The following is a 16,926-nucleotide window of genomic DNA, read 5'->3' as shown; positions in this document are numbered from 1 at the left end:
ATTTTTACAGTGAGTAATTACATACAATCAATGTTGGCAACTCCAATTCATGGATGACCTTAAAGAAAATGTGCTGAAGTTGTTGATGAATATTGTATTTTTGTCCCATGAGAAGTTAAACAGTCAATTAATTTCTATATCAACTATAGTAAATGTGTGATATTTTGTCGCTAAATTGAAGTTCAAAATCACTAAGTTTGCAAGACTGCTCAAATCAAACTGGAAACACAGGTCACCATCTAGTGGCCAAATTTAAAGTGAGCTATCGAATGTATTGGATACAAAGATTTGCTTTCGAAAAGGGCACAGACTTATCTATTCCATAAAGTTATGTAACAAATAGCTAAGGAATAGATATCTCGAGTTTTATGCAACTAGGCATAAACCAAGTTAACTTAATCAGTGATATTCAATACATATGTACAGGGTTGGTCATAACCTGGATTATCAAAAAAGATGCATCAAGGAATGGTGACTACTTCAAGAATACCATTTTGAAAATACAGTTTTAAAAAACGAAGGTTTCCCATTTTTTAGAGATTCTGGTAACACCCTTGATTCTCAGAAGGTTTGTTTCCTGCACGATAAAAGCACCATGGCTTAAGGTAAATGCAACAAAGTAGCATTAATTTCTTCATGATGCAGAATGGTCTCATGCATCAACAGATCTTAATGTGGCCGATCATTTTGAGGCAATATTGAAGAATGCAGTAGAGATTCTGATGATGCAGAAACGATGACATCATAGGTATTCTCAGAACTGGGGCACTCCTCACAGTGGTTCTAAATGTCACAGAATGGGATATAAATCTTTTTGTTACACTACTGGGTTCCTATCCTGAAAGATTGTGTGCTGTCTGGGAGACAAAAGGTGGGCACACAAATTAGTAATGTGGAATATGTGTAAAATGAATAATCAATGAAGTTACAATAGCTAAGTGTGTTTATATGGGTTTGCTTTTATATTGGACTCTAAGCAACTTCATATGTCAAAATGAACTTGTATCAACCACATATTCCATGACATTTTTTTTAATTGGTTATTTTACAATGCTTCATCAACTTCTGTAGTTATCTAGCATCTGGTAGGTAGGTAGGTAGGTAGGTAGGTAGGTAGGTAGGTAGGTAGGTAGGTAGGTAGGTAGGTAGGTAGGTAGGTAGGTAGGTAGGTAGGTAGGTAGGTAGGTAGGTAGGTAGGTAGGTAGGTAGGTAGGTAGGTAGGTAGGTAGGTAGGTAGGTAGGTAGGTAGGTAGGTAGGTAGGTAGGTAGGTAGGTAGGTAGGTAGGTAGGTAGGTAGGTAGGTAGGTAGGTAGGTAGGTAGGTAGGTAGGTAGGTAGGTAGGTAGGTAGGTAGGTAGGTAGGTAGATAGATAGATAGATAGATAGATAGATAGATAGATAGATAGATAGATAGATAGATAGATAGATAGATAGATAGATAGATAGATAGATAGATAGATAGATAGATAGATAGATAGATATAGATAATTTCATATTTGCATTTTATATGTATTGCATTTTATTGTTAAACGTAAGAATTGGACATGTTCTTTATTCTATGCTATAAAGAAAATGTAAGAATATTATGGAACGAATAAATCTATCTATCTATCTGAATTGAAATGAAGGTGCTAATACCAGCGAAATGAGTCGGGGGTCCAGCACGAAAATTTACCCAGCATTTGCTCTTAATGGGTTAAGAAAAAATCAGGTAACTTGTCCCAACCAAGATTTGAACCCGGGTCCACTCATTTCATGGTCAGGCAGTGGTGAACTACTTCATGACATTTCTTGACTTTTTTCTAAACCTTTTTACTGACTCCTGAATCAAAATTTCATGACAATGAAGGTGACTGTGAATGTGTGAACTTATCCAAGTTTCTAATCACTAATAATACATTACCCTCTAGTCGGTTCTCCTTATCTCCGGCTTCCAAGGTTTCCAAATCGACCATAGCTTGGAGTTCAGCATTTGTTGCCTGGCCTAACCCTCCCTCAGAATCTCCCAAACCCTGTCGCCAACGTCCCCGCTTTTCAATAGCTTCTAGTTCCAATTGTACTTCTTGACGTTTTTTCTCAATCATTTCTGAAAATATCAAATATAATAATAATAATAATAATAATAATAATAACACATACCATAGTTTACTTATGTATTAAATATTTTAAGAACTTAAAAATTCAAGTTATATACATTCTATTATTATTATTATTATTATTATTATTATTATTATTATTATTATTATTATTATGCAATGATATACAATCTTCGTAATATTCCTTAGCTACTTGCTGAGGTAATTATGTTAAAGTTCCTTGTCTTAAGTTATTTACACTTATCTACTCATGTTAACCTTTAACATCACTTATTTAAAATATAAATATCTATGACGTTTCCACATATAAACCATTTACAAATCTTAAAAATACCTCATTATGTTCAGTTTGTTTTCTTGCTACACACCCAGTTTTGATAATACTTTCCTTTAGTAATTTTCTTCCAATATATAAATAATGAATCTGCTATAAGCTGTCTTAGGTTACGAGTCAAGCACTGCAATAATGGTGACATGTTGCAGCATTACAACTTGTCACTATGCGCACGTGATTGTATGGCTGCTTGCAGAGTACAGTTTACACTAAAGCATACTTATACAAGAGTAGATTGTGTACTGATATGCCTGGGTTAAATTCCAAATCTTTCCACAGTGCATATGAAGAGAAGGCATATGTCACTGTTGATAGTGATTCGTCTATTGGATGCCACTGATTTTTTTGTGAGGTCTTTAAAGCTGCAGAGGAAATTCTTGTATCTGGTGAAGAATTTTGTTACATACTGACCCTGATTTCCTCTTTTCACAATAGGCCAGGAAAGAACACATATTTTGCAAAGAACTCCTTTCACTTGGCGGAATACACAAATCACTCACTATTTTGTGATAACCACTGATGACAAAATGCTGTAATCCTTCCTCAACGATGCCTTTGACATTGTAATTTGTTGATAAAATTAATAGATTTCTAGTTTTGAAGTTATTGTTCATCATCATCATCATCATTGGCGCTACAGCCCTTGGTGGGCCTGGGCCTCCCTTAGTAATTGTCGCCATCCGTCTCTATCTTATGTAGCAGCCTTCCAATTCTTGCACCCCAATTTTCTGGCATCCTCTTCCACTCCATCAATCCACCGCAAGTGCGGTCGACCTCGTCTTCTCTGACCTCCCGGATTTGTTGTTACAATTTTTTTGCAAGGTTCACTTGGGCCCATGCGTATTACATGTCCTGCCCACCTCAATCTGCTAGTTTTAACTGTATTGATTATATTTGGCTCTCCTAGAAGTCTATATAATTCATAGTTGCATCTCCTCCTCCAGAGACCTTCCTCAAATGTTGGGCCATAGATCCTTCGCAGAATCTTTCTTTCGAAAATCTCCAATCTTTTTTCATCGTTTTTGGAGATTGACCACGTTTCTGCCGCATATGTCAAAACTGGTCTCACTAATGTTTTGTAAAGAATAACTTTTACTTTCCTGGATAGAGCATGCGAACTAAAGTGAGATTTCAAGCCAAAATATGCTCTGTTTGCTTTCATTAATCGATTAGATTTCTTTGGACATGTTATTATCGCTAGTGACCACTGATCCTAAATATGTAACGTTGTCAACTTTCTCAAAATTATAATCTGATATCTGCAGGCTGTCTATTTTGTCACCTATCTTTCCATTATCTGCCAACATATATTTTGTTTTCCTCTCGTTGATGATGAGGCCTATTTCTTTTCCAGCTTGTTCCAAGGAAAGGAACACTTCCTTTACATATTTCATGGATCTCCCAATAATGACAATGTCATCCGCAAATGCCAATATTTGTGTGGATTTATAAAAAATGTTGCTCCGTGTTTGCACTTCAGACTTCCTGACGACACTATTGAATAGGAGGCATGCTAATGCATCTCCTTGACGAACTCCATTGTGTATTTGGAATGGCTTCGATGTTAGGTTCTGTATTTTAACTTGGTTGTATGTGTTATTCATTAGCAATTTAACCATTCTAATTAATTTAGTTGGGATATTCAATTCTTCCATTGCCACGTAGAGCCTTTCCCTATTAATACTATCATAGGCACACTTAAAATCGATACAAAGCAGATGAATTGGGATACAAAATTCCTTCATTTTTTCTAAAATTTGTCGTAAAATAAAAATCTGGTTAATTGTAGATTTTCCGGTGCGAAACCCTGTTTGATAGTCCCCCAATAAGTTTTCTACGTAAGGACGAAGCCTGTAGTATAAGATATTGGACAACGTTTTGTACACTGTATTTAACAAAGTAATGCCTCTAAAATTTGCACATACTAATTGATCTCCACTTTTATGTAGTGGTTATATAATTCCTATGAGCCAGTCTTTTGGGATTATTTCAGTATTCTATACTAAGTTGAAAATGTGCTCCAGATATTGATTTAGTCCTCTTCCGCCATTCTTTAACAATTCAGCTGCTAGATTATCTGATCCACATGCTTTATTATTGTTAAGTTTGTTTAATGCTGTCTCAATTTCTTCCATTGTTATTGGTTCTATTTCATCATTTACTACATTCAAAGCAGACTGGTTTGTTACTGTGGTTGTGCTTACTTGGTCGACACTGCCCCTGTTTAATAAACAATCAAAATGTCTTACCCAGCACTCAAGAATATGATTGTTGTTACTAATGAGAGATTCATCCTCATGCCTGCATAAGGTTAATCTTGGTTTGAACTGTTTCCTAGCCATGTTAATGCCTTTGTAGAAATTTCTGGTATCTTACTGGTCTCGTAAAAGTTCTAATTTCTCTAATTCAGCATTCATCCATTCTTTCTTTTTCCTCTTATGAATTGTCTTTTCTACTCTCCTTTTATTCCTATACTCTTCAAGTAAACTTCTTGTTCCATGTCCCTGTTGTAATTTCCTATATGCTATATTTTTGTTTTCAGTGGCGTTTTGACACTCCTCGTCAAACCATGTCTTAGGGCGCTGGGATTCCATTTCCCCAAATTCCTGTTCTGCAGCTGCATGTATTACTGCTTTTCCTTTTTCCCATTGCTCTTCAATATTATCTTGTATTGATATGATCTGTTTTAATCCCTGTTCCAATTTAGATTTGTACTTTTTTACCACTTCTGGCTCATTCATTTTCATTATATTATATTTTTTAGCTCTACTACCATTTATTTGCTTTGCATTAGATATTCGTGCTCTTAGGCGTGCAGTGACCAGAAAGTGGTCGGAGTCTACGTTCGCACCACGGTACGTCCTAACATCCAAAAGATTAGATCTATGTCTTTTATCTAGTAAAAGATGATCAATCTGGTTAAATGTTGAATTGTCTGGTGATCTCCATGTTGCTTTGTGAATATTCTTGTGTGGAAAGAGTGTTGTTCCTACAACCATGTCCCGAGATGCCGCAAATTGTATTAATCTAGACCCGTTGTCATTTGTTAGTTCATGAAGGCTATGACAACCAATAGTTGGACAGTACACTTCTTCCTGGCCTACTTGAGCATTGAAGTTCCCCATCACTATTTTAATATCGTGTTTAGGGCAGTTGTCATAGATCCTTTCTAAGGAATCATAAAACTGTTCTTTTTCTATATCATCCGATACTTCTGTTGGAGCATTGTACATTAATAATGCTGTAATTAAAAAAGATTCCTTTCAATCTTAAGACACAAAGTCTGGAATTGACAGGTTTAAAATCTACGATAGCAGACTTAAATTTATTATGAATTAGAAATCCGGTGCCCAGGACATGTTGTTTAGGTTCACAGCTATAGCATATTGTATAATCCTTCCTTTCCAGTATTCCACTACCCGTCCATCGTATTTCCTGTATGGCCACTACCCCTGGTTGGTATAAATTAAGTTGTTCAACAAGAGCTTTTAAAGCGCCTGCTCTATAAAGTGAGCGCACATTCCATGTGCTAATCTTTATGTCATGTTTACTTGAAGTTATTGTTAATATTATATAATCCAATGTACTTTCCAATATCCTTATTAGAAATTTGATTACTAAGCATTCTTCCAGTGTTTTCCTCTATTTCTTTGCTGGTTACTTTAACATCTTCTGTAGAAAATGATACAATCCCAGAATACTGATTGGTCTTCTGTTTCTTTAAAAATATCTGATATCAATATTTATTAAGTATTCCCATGGACTTATATTACAAAAATAACTCCAGTTTACTTAATCTGCACCCACACTGGGTAAACTGAAGAGTAAGATCATTGCCAGAAGGTTAGTTCATTTTCCACGCCAGTAACATTAAGGGTTACTGTTATTATCGAACAGCTGTTAGATTGTTTTACACTATCTACTCTGCTGTCATCAAAATAGAAAGTGATCTTGTTAATTCCACTTCCTTAATAAGATCTTAAACTGTGCTTTTCTTCGAACTTTGACACTACACAAATATTACAAGGAAAACTGTCCTTACATTTACAAAACAATGAAGAAATAATCAGACATCATCCAGGAACATTAAAAATCAGTTAATAGTAATTAATGAGGCAATTACAAACATGCAGTAGATATACCAGAATTTCATTGGCATGGATAGACCATTTCCTTATCATAAACACTTAACTTTCACTCATAATCCCACAAGTGGATTATAATTTACCAGCAGATAACAGAGAAGTTACAAGAGAGACAGCCACTGTGTGTGTGTGTGTGTGTGTATGTGTGTGCGTGCGTGCGTGCGTGTGCACGCACACGCGCATGTGTAAGAGAGGAAGTATGAGAGTGTGAATGGAAGAAGTCTAAGACAGATAGTATGTATGAGAGAAAGTGAAAGTGTGTGGAAGTGGATTAGAGTCACCAGCTCTCCCACATTTCACAGAATCTCCTTTGTTCTCACTTTATTATGTTCTCCAGTTTTCCACATTTTCCCTGGTTTATAACGTATTCTTTAATCTAGAGAAAATAAAAATTACTAGATCAGTGTTTCTCAAATGTTTTTATGGAGCAGCTCCCTTTCTGTTACATTATATTAATGCAGCCTCCTAAAATGTTAATGTTTAGGTGTGCTAGTTTTTAATTTATTAAGTACACCATGCTCCATTACAGAAGATACATAATTTCCAAAAAAGTGAAACTAAGGTTAACAGTACAAATCAAAATGTTTGAAATTAATAAATGTTGCAAAATTATTATACCACAACATACTCAATTCCTGACATGTTAATAGTTTACAATCCTTGAATTGATAATGATAAATAAAACACTTAAATTTTACAACAAATTTAATGTGATATTTGTTTGTAATTCTACAAGATTGCCAATTCATAGCCTCAATATTTTATTTAGATCCAAGTATAAACAGTTTTGTATATTTTGTGGTCCCAGCCAATTCCTTTCCTTTGAACATACTGCATCCATTGCCGAAAAGCATGCATCACTTAACATAGAAGAATGTAAGAAGATTTTTCACTATGTCACTACCACTACCGCCTGTATCTTTAAACTGCCTACTCTATGCTTAAGTTTTGTATGGAAAGTTGCGTGCAGCTGTGTTTTTACAATCTGCTGTCAGAGTACACTAGTCAACACCGCATCAGTACTAATAGCACATGTCTTGCACGTGGTTGTGCATGCATTATTTTAGTGTTATTTTCGGTTTTTGAAAATGGTAAATTGTTGTGTGCCATTATGTAAATCGAATCAACGAAGTTCTCAGTCTAAAGGTATACGATATCATGAGATACCATCGGCTAAGGAACTTCGAGAAAAGTGGCTTTCGACAATTTCTAGACAAGTGGCGAAGTGCATCAACATTGATTAAAAACGCAGTAATCATAGATTACGAAACGATGGTTAAACAGTAGCCGTGGTTAAAATGTAATTTATGTGCACCATTCATAATCACCGATTACTAAAACATGGCTAGCTGACACCTCATTTAACCAGAGTAAAGTCTATGATGGTACATTGTTTCTACAAAATGACTAAAGGAAAGCATCCATACCGCTGCAAAGATAATAGTCAACGTCTAAAAAACGACTGCGCTCACTATGTTCTACATCGAAATGAACGTATCCTACATTTTCGCGTTGCATTTGTTTGCCTTTGGGCGCTGTTATATTTGTGAGTTCCATTTCTTTGTTTTTCAGTACTTTTAGGTTAAAATCGTACAAAATGGAAAATTGAATCCAAAAATGATTATATCCCAATGTTAGGTTGAAGTATCGATAGACTTAATTACTAGATTTAAATGTAGGCCTATTATATAAAAAAGATGGAATATCCATAAAGGAAAAGGATGCAGAAAATTGGTAGGAATGTGTGTACGATCTTTGACTACACCAGGGAATTGTGCATTATCCTAAGATCCATCCATAACCTCTCTTTGTTCAGCCAGTGACATAGAGAAAGAGATACTGGTATTCGAGTATTCCCTTTTAAAATACAGAAAATAATAGTTACATAGAATCGTAATATAAGCAGCCGATCCGTAGGAGAAATATGATTGTTCTTGTGTTATTTCAATTGATCCATTTGTAGATTTTGATAAACGAAATCCCTCCTGAAATTTTCTGTCACCTAATTGCTCGCAAGAATTCTCTCTTTCCACTAAATAACCTTCACGCTCATGCTCTATCCAAGTAATTCAAGTACTGCACAATAATAATCGTCTTCGAAATAATCACCTGTGGTTATGGCCGCCATTTTGCTTTACTTGCTCTACTAATCGCTGGTTATCTCCTTTAACCGCTCATATTTGGCCGGTTAGAGATTACTGTGGTTAACTTCCTATTTAAGTCGTAACCGAGGTCGATCCACCGTAAAAATGCTTAATCGGGGATTAGGTCACAATTTTAACCGATGGTTACACTAACCGACGTTGATGCACGTGGGCAAAGGCGCGTGTAAGGGTAGTAGTTGGATTCCCGCCGACCATTCTCGTGTTTGTAGTCTCCACTTTCGCATAGAAGACTATAGAGAAAATTGTGCAAGGAAAATTTTAAAACCTGGTGTCATACCAAGCAAATTTCCAAATTACCCGTGTTACCTACAACCAAGAGAGAAGAAATTGCGAAAGGAACCTGCTGTCTCCAGAGCAAAGAACGAAATTCGCATCGACATAGACAACGGTATGTAGGCCTACTTAATATTTTTAAAAAATGTTCATTTTATGTAAAATCCTAAATACAAAAGTATGAATTTCTTAATTTAAGTAAGCTCTTTGATTACTTCAGAAACTCTCTCTCACGACACAAGAATCGATATCCAAGATGAAGTTACAAACACTAAATGTGATGTAGCAATTCAAGTAGACATTATTGATACAAGAAATAGTGCAAATCTGTATCAAACGAAAGAAATTAATAGGCTTCATTCCAAATTCTGAGGCTACAAAAGAAAATTACGGAATTGGAAAATGATTTCAAAACAAACAAAAACAGTCAGATAGTCACATTGAAATTAATAAGGTCATGGCTCTGAAAGATGCTACGGGCAAAAAGGACATCAAAGCTGTATATCTAATGGACCAATTAAATAATTTTGGACGAAAAAAACCGGAATGGTCAGAGTTGAGCATTCGCTATTGTATAGCATGGAGATCAATATTCCCAAAGGGTTATGAACACGCCCGAAATTCCAAACTATTGTCAGCTCCTTCGCGCTCCACTTTAAACAGGTATATAGGAAATACTGATTGCGATGCTGGAATTTCACCACTGATTAAATGCAGACTTAGGGCTGAATGTGAAAGTCTCCAACCAATGGAAAAGATAGTATCTATAATAGACGATGAAATGGCAATCAAAGAAAGGTTGCTATATGATAGAGCTAGTGATAAATTTTTCGGAGTTGTCAATGCTGAGGGGGTTTATGATGAATGTATTGGCCTTAATCCTACTTTAGCAAACAAGTTACTCTGTTTTGTCGTGACTGGACTCTCAACCAAGTACAGCATCCCAGCAGCTTATTTTCTTGTGAGGAGTTTACAGGGCCCTGATCTTTTTCTATTGACTGAAAAAGTAATCAGAGCTGTAGAAGACTGTGGCTTTCATGTCTTAAGATTAGTGACAGATAACCATAGAACCAACCATTCTATGTTTAAACATTTTGGTAATGGTGATCTCCGAACTTGTGTTCCGCATCCTTGCCATCCGCAGAGACAACTTTTTCTAAGTTTCGATAATTGTCACATCATAAAAAATGTGAGGTCGCAATTTCTGGATAGGGAAATGGCTGATGGCAAAGGGATAATAAGTTCAAAATACTTGAAGGAAATTTATCGTCTACAGAAAGATTTGACTGTAAAGCCTGTTCGATATTTGACAAGAAAACATATAGAACCGACCTCTTTCGAGAAGATGAATGTTCTTTCTGCCATTTAGATTTTCTCCCCTGCGGTGACCGCCACAATAGAGTTCATGAAGGACAATCACACTCGATTTGTCACTAATTTGAATTTTGCAGACGCCACTTCAACAATAAATTTCATGAAATGCATGTATAAATTTTTTACAGTGCATGATGTAAGTGATAAAACTCAACATCTACGGCTAAACAATCCTGATTCTATGCATTTCTATGCAGCAAATGAACAAAGACTACAATGGTTGAAAGAAGATTTCTGTCACTATATAGAGAAAATTCAAATTGAATCTAAACGAGCCAGTCTGCAAGGACTAACAAAGGAAACGGCTGAAGCTCTTTTATTTACGGCCAATTCCAGGTTCAGTGTGTAGTGCACCTTCTTGACAATGGTTTTTTTTATGTCCTCACCAGAAGATTCTCTAGCAATCCTGTGGAAGCTTTATTTAGTGCTGTCAGAATGGGTGGTGGAATCAATGACATGACTGACGCACGTACGGCGGCATTCGTAATCAAGAGAATTGTCAAATCTGGGCTCATGACACCTTCGAAATCTGCTAATATCGCCAACAATATATATGATTATTGTGGGACAGCCATCAACTCAGAAGGCAACAGTTCTGTCAATGGGGATGTAAATCATTGTTCTCACCAAGTTCTTCCTGATCACGTATTGTGTATTCTGGACAAACTTCGACTTCCTGATTGTAGAATAGATATCAATTTACAAACAGTTTCACAAGCTCTGGTATGTGGATATTTAGTGCGCGTGATAGAAGAAAGAGTGAATTGCGACATGTGCATCAGCACTATTTCCATGCCTAAGGTATCGACACCATTAATGGACATAATTCGTCACCAGGACAGAGGAGGACTTAAGTATCCTAAACCATGCTTTGTAGGTTTGATCAAACACCTGCAGGAATTTGTTGAAGCTGCTGTGCCTTATTGTAAAAAGTCCAGCTGCTTAGTGCAAACTACTTCTACTTACGTCACTTTGCCATTAAAGCAGTGTACATTGTTGATGTGTGGGGAGCAAAATCACCAACAGATAATCAGTGAGTTACTGGTACTGAAATTTGTTAGACCTTTTCTAACTAACATAGGAAACAGAAGAACGCAAAAAGTGTCCCGTTCCATTTGCCATTCAAAAGCTTCGTCCAGAAAGGTTCTGAAGTTATAAACTGGGGTTCTTGATCTTCAGGAATCTTTATTATATTTACCAGGTAAGATTTTACATGTACGTAAAGTTTATATACTTCAGTATGATCTAATTAAGGGCTAAAACACAAAATACTTATGTGGGACGTATAGATATACATAGTTGACTTGCGGTGTTCGGTGCTGCCATCTATGATGTGACTGGCTACGCGAAAAGGTTAGCATAGAGCAGGCAGTTTAAAGATACAGACGGTAGTGGTCACTGCTAAGTGAAGGATACTCTTTGCTTACACTTATCCATAATTCTTATAATGTTGTTTCCAAGAATTTCTTCTTCAGAATCCTGTCAAATAACTTTATCAAATTGTCTTCTTCACATGGCTGAAGAGAGGTTTCACGACTACAGTTAATGGGAATTGAATCCACTCATTATTTTCTTTGGAAGGAGGAAATAATATTCAAATTTCTCTCTTACAGTTTTTCAAATGTATTATAATAATATTTTCCCCAGTACTTTACTTTCAAGTACTTTAGTCTAAACAGAAACAAGTTTGTAACATGTTTTCTCACCCTTTCTTTCCAGGCATCAAGTTTCCTTCTGAATGCATTAATTCGAGCCATGGTACAGTATTAAATATGTTTATTGAAGGTACCTGAAGTTGTAAGGTTGAGTTCAACTAAACAAAATATATCATTGAGATATGCCAACTTCATTAGCCAATGATCATCATACATTCAACAAACCAAGGAGACCTTTTACAGTAGAGGAGGCAAGATCTGTCCTGTGACCTTATCATTTGCAATGGCTACATTACGAATGGGTATGGAGGGGGAAGATAAGTTTTAGTCTAAGATGAACTTCTGTGTCAATAGGTTGGTATAATATTAACCATCATAAAAGAAACTTTCTTTCTGATAGCTCATTCTTTCCCTTCTCACACAGCTCACATGCCAAGTCTCACCTCCTCACCTATATCATTTAAAAAATACAGTATTTCATCTTCAATTACTAGTTCCAATAACCCTGACAATACTTTTCCATGGCTCAGCCAATGTACTTTACAGAATGTAGTACAAAAGCGGAATATCAAGCTTCAACTTCAAAACAGAAAGTTGCTGATAACCTAAGGGTTTTTGGGATGTTTTAATCATATTCACTATTTTAACTGCATCTGGTAAAGCGACATGTAACTCTGGTGATGCATATCACTACAGGCAAGATGTTCTTGGTAAATTATGCTGATTTGTACTCATGTAAGGAGAATGAGCACTAATACCATAATATGGGTGAATCATTGCTGCATAAACCAACACAATACTTACAGCCTAAACCTCCAGTATTAAAGTATGTATTCCAGACATTGAAAATGCCTTCTGCAGTAGTATTGGCAATTTCAAGACAAGGCAGCAATTCTTCCACAATAGATGCAGTTTTGTGGTTTATAAATCTAATGTAGACCATCAAAACAGCATGACCAGTGAACTATATCAGTGAGGTCATCTATCTGTATAGCAAACCACGGTGATAATTTATCAATTAGCTGATTGATATTCTGTATCATCAACAATCTTATTAACACGTCTAGTGAAAGTGTCATTAGATAATGGGAGATCTTTAAACTTTCAATGCCTGTGACTCTCCAAACAACTCATTTACAACTTGCAGTAAACATGGCTTAAAAAGTAATTCATCAATTGCAAATGCCTCCATACTTTTTAGCAATTTTGTGAGCAACTAAGAATGACGACTTTATAAAAGCAACACCATACACATCTTTCTGAGCATTTTTTATCATTGAAGGCGTTTTGTTTTCTTCAAATAATCAAGTGGCTTATTAATAACATTACAATGAACACTTTATAGATGTCATTTCAGTTTCTTTGGTTTCAGAGCCTCATGAGATAGTTTTAAACCTCATTTGACATATATTGGAAAATGTACGTAATCAATAGTTTCATAACTAAACCAAAATTAATATATAAATCCATGTATTTGTGTGTTTTGCTCTTCACACTTCTTCTCTTAATGTAGTCTCTTCACATGGCAGGATGTGCCAGCAGTCGAAGTTGTTTCATCTGTTGCTGTAGGATACGTATCTTCAAGACACTGGTTTTCTTCAGAATTGCCTTTATCAACTTCACTGATTGATTTATTAACTTCATATACTTCTCCTTTCTTAGTGCTAATTTCATGTTTCAAAAATTTACACAGAATATTTTTTTGATTCCATTGGGTTGCACAATAACAGAATGATTCTGGCAGACTGAAAGACATATGCATTTTAAATAGGGGAGGGGGGGACTGCAATTTGTCTCAACAATGACCAATAATCGTTTCTGATTCAAACTTCTTTACCCATTTTTACAATTTCACTACAAATTCCCTATTGTTTACAATAGTTTCCATCTCAAGAGTTCCCAGAATTCATTTTTATATAGTTGCTATAAATGCCAGTAATAGAAATTAAAAATATGCAATGAACAAAAACTACAATTACAACCAAATGTTTCATCCACTACTCCGGTGGACATCTTCAGTGGCGTGGTACACGTGCGCGGAGAGATCTGCTATGTGTATCAAGAACTGGTACTGAGACTGGTAGCACGTAGATATTTAAGGTGTGGGAGGGTTGTGGCTTGTCATTGCTGCAGTCCGCACCAGTGGCCACGGTGTTCTAATAGTTTGTCATAGTGTCTAATTGTCAGAGAAAGGGTTTGATGTGTGTGCTTCTGAGGGCTGGAAAATGCCCATCCTATCAACACCGGCCATGAAATCCTACATTCTAAGAAAACTACAATTCCTTTTATTTTACGTTGTTAATACAAATAACAGAAAAATGATGACCTAAAAATTAAACTGAATGTATACTATAAAGTCACAAGGTTGTAATAGAATTTCTGTATTTTTTTATATGGTGTGTAAAACTGACATCTTGAAATTTTTATAAAAGAATTTAAAAAAACTTTCACAGCCCCTTTTTCCTGTATTAGGACCCCAAAGTGCTGAGGTCCCCCAGTTGAATATGACTGTACTAGATATTGCTGTTTAGTCAACTGTCTGAAGACAGGTCTGGATCTGACAAGTGACACCAACAAGGCATCACTCATGAGGCAACTAGGCCAGGAGATAATGGGATAGGATGGCCAGTTCCTTTCCCCCTTCATTACATACATTGCTGGCTAGATACAGATTACACAAATCAGATTCCAGATGTATACAAACAATTTACTGTTCTTCCTCTGACATATCGTCAAGTGAGCTGTAATGCCTGATAACAGATGTAAATATCAGCCAGAACCTCAATCAGAGCTAACACTAGACATTCGTTTTGTATATTTGTATTGTAAATTTTGTATTAAAATTTCAAATAAAAAAAATAAGACTAAACAAGAATGACGACTCATTAGAAAAAAAAAAGATATGGGTCTACTAAAAATCTAAGAGTTTTAGATTATGTGTAATGGCCATGAATTTTTACTTTAAATAATTATGAGAGAGAGAGGGGGGAAGGTAGGAGAGAGTGGGAGAGAATGAGGGAGAAAGAGAGAATGTATTATTTCCACCTTCATTTCATCATTATATATGGTTGTATGAATAACAGCAAGTTCAACATTTCTTGTCGCTATCTAAGACCCCAATCCTTGTGTAAGAAAAGCAGTAATCCTTGAAATGAAGTATAACTTAACACAATATTTAGAAATAGTCATAGACGTGAGAGTTTATCACTATTGCCACAAAAGAATGTTAATGAAACCTAATACAACTCAATTCAGATAAAACATATGAATTCTATTTGTATAACAATCTGGATGTGAGAGAGCCAAAGTCAACCAGCTGACTGTTGGCCTCACGTCCACATGCCTTAGAAGAGGTGAACAATCATCCATTACAGAGGTATCACGTGATCAGTACAATGATCCCTCTGGTCATTAAAGCTGGTTCACAGAACAGGATTTTCCTATCTACCACAGCTCCCCAAATTCATCACGATGGTAGGTGGGCACTGGTCCCATACACTGGCCTAATACTGATGCGAAAATTTCTTCGCTATGAGGACTCAAACCAACACTCATTCCATAAAGTGAGTCCAGGCATGATACCTTAGACCATGATGCTATGGCACAGATCTATTCTAATTACATTTATATACCTTGTTAAGTATATTAAGCATTGCAAACTTTCATTTTTAGTACATCTACTTCTAAAGAATCGTATCTTCGTCAATAACTTACTTGCTACTATCTTCTGGCTAGCGACAAGCCTTTCTTCTGTTTTCAGGTTGTGACTTTTTGGAAGATAAAATATATGAGGTTTAGAACGTGTCTGAATGAAGTTCAGGAGATGTCTGTGTTTTGCCTCCCATTCATCTTGCTATAAATAAACAAAGGTTAATGAATTTCTAACATAATGATGGTTAGTTTCTAATGCTCATTCATTGGTTCAACTATTCTCAGTATAACAGATATCCATTTTAATTACAATTTTGCATCTCATACTGGTATGGCTCTGTGCCCAGCGAGGTTAATGACATATTCCCACTTTCCTTCATTAATTATTATCACAGTGACACCTGTTACAAAAGCCGAGTAACAGTACAACTAAGCATAGAATTTTGTTTCTATTCATCTTTGTTCTCTAAAAGAAATCTTTTGTATATAATAAATTTATTAAATAGAGACAAACGTACTTTTCTTCCTCATCCAATAGAAGCAACACAAGATTTTTTCCCAAAAAATTCATGATGATCGAACTCGCGAACTTTCAGGTCAGAGGCACACAAAACAGTTCATAGACCATGCAGGATAACTAATTCTAACATATTACATTACATTGGTAACTACAATTGAGCCATTCAGAGCAGAAGAGGTGTAAGTTAAAAATGGGTAATGAGGGTTAAAGTAAACATAGCAAAGTAGAAATTAATATTCGATTTATTTAAACTATTAGTAGCCAGTGGATAGCATGAAGTACATATTAACTGCTACTTTGCGCTGTATTTTACAGAATTTTTACTTTAAACCTCATTACCCAATTTTGACTTACACCACTTTTGCTCTGAATGGCTCAATATTAATTATAATTAGATCTAATTATAATTAAGCTTGCAATGTTGGTGACTGATTACAAATGTTGACTGCAGCATGGTACATAGGCCAGGGACGTGAGCTAGTAAGAGGACATTGACTTGGTTCTGTGATCAATTACGAGAATAACAAGGTGAACATAAATCTGGACAGCTCTAAAAGTAAATATAAGCTAATAGCATTACAAAGATATATTTTTACGTACCTTTCGTTATGTGCAGAAGAATTATCACAGAATTCACTCACATTCACTTCAAAACACTCGCCAAATTCCACTGCAAAAATATGTGCCTGAGAACTTTTAATCTTCAGCATTATT

At 35.7% G+C, this 16,926-nt stretch overlaps 1 protein-coding gene across 1 annotated transcript in view; it reads right to left on the bottom strand.

The window, feature by feature from the left end:
- Positions 1-16,926, bottom strand: part of LOC138700183 (pinin-like) — a 98,370-nt gene that overhangs the window by 20,567 nt on the left and 60,877 nt on the right. The window contains exons 8-9 of the mRNA XM_069826607.1: positions 15,756-15,894; positions 1,903-2,085 (exon numbers count right to left, since the gene is read on the bottom strand). Of these exons, the coding sequence (XP_069682708.1) occupies positions 1,903-2,085; positions 15,756-15,894 (322 nt within the window). The remainder of the gene's footprint in view (positions 1-1,902; positions 2,086-15,755; positions 15,895-16,926) is intronic.

Source organism: Periplaneta americana, chromosome 5, assembly GCF_040183065.1.
Source record: "Periplaneta americana isolate PAMFEO1 chromosome 5, P.americana_PAMFEO1_priV1, whole genome shotgun sequence".
Lineage (NCBI taxonomy): Eukaryota > Metazoa > Arthropoda > Insecta > Blattodea > Blattidae > Periplaneta > Periplaneta americana.
This window is presented reverse-complemented; position numbering and strand designations above follow the sequence as displayed.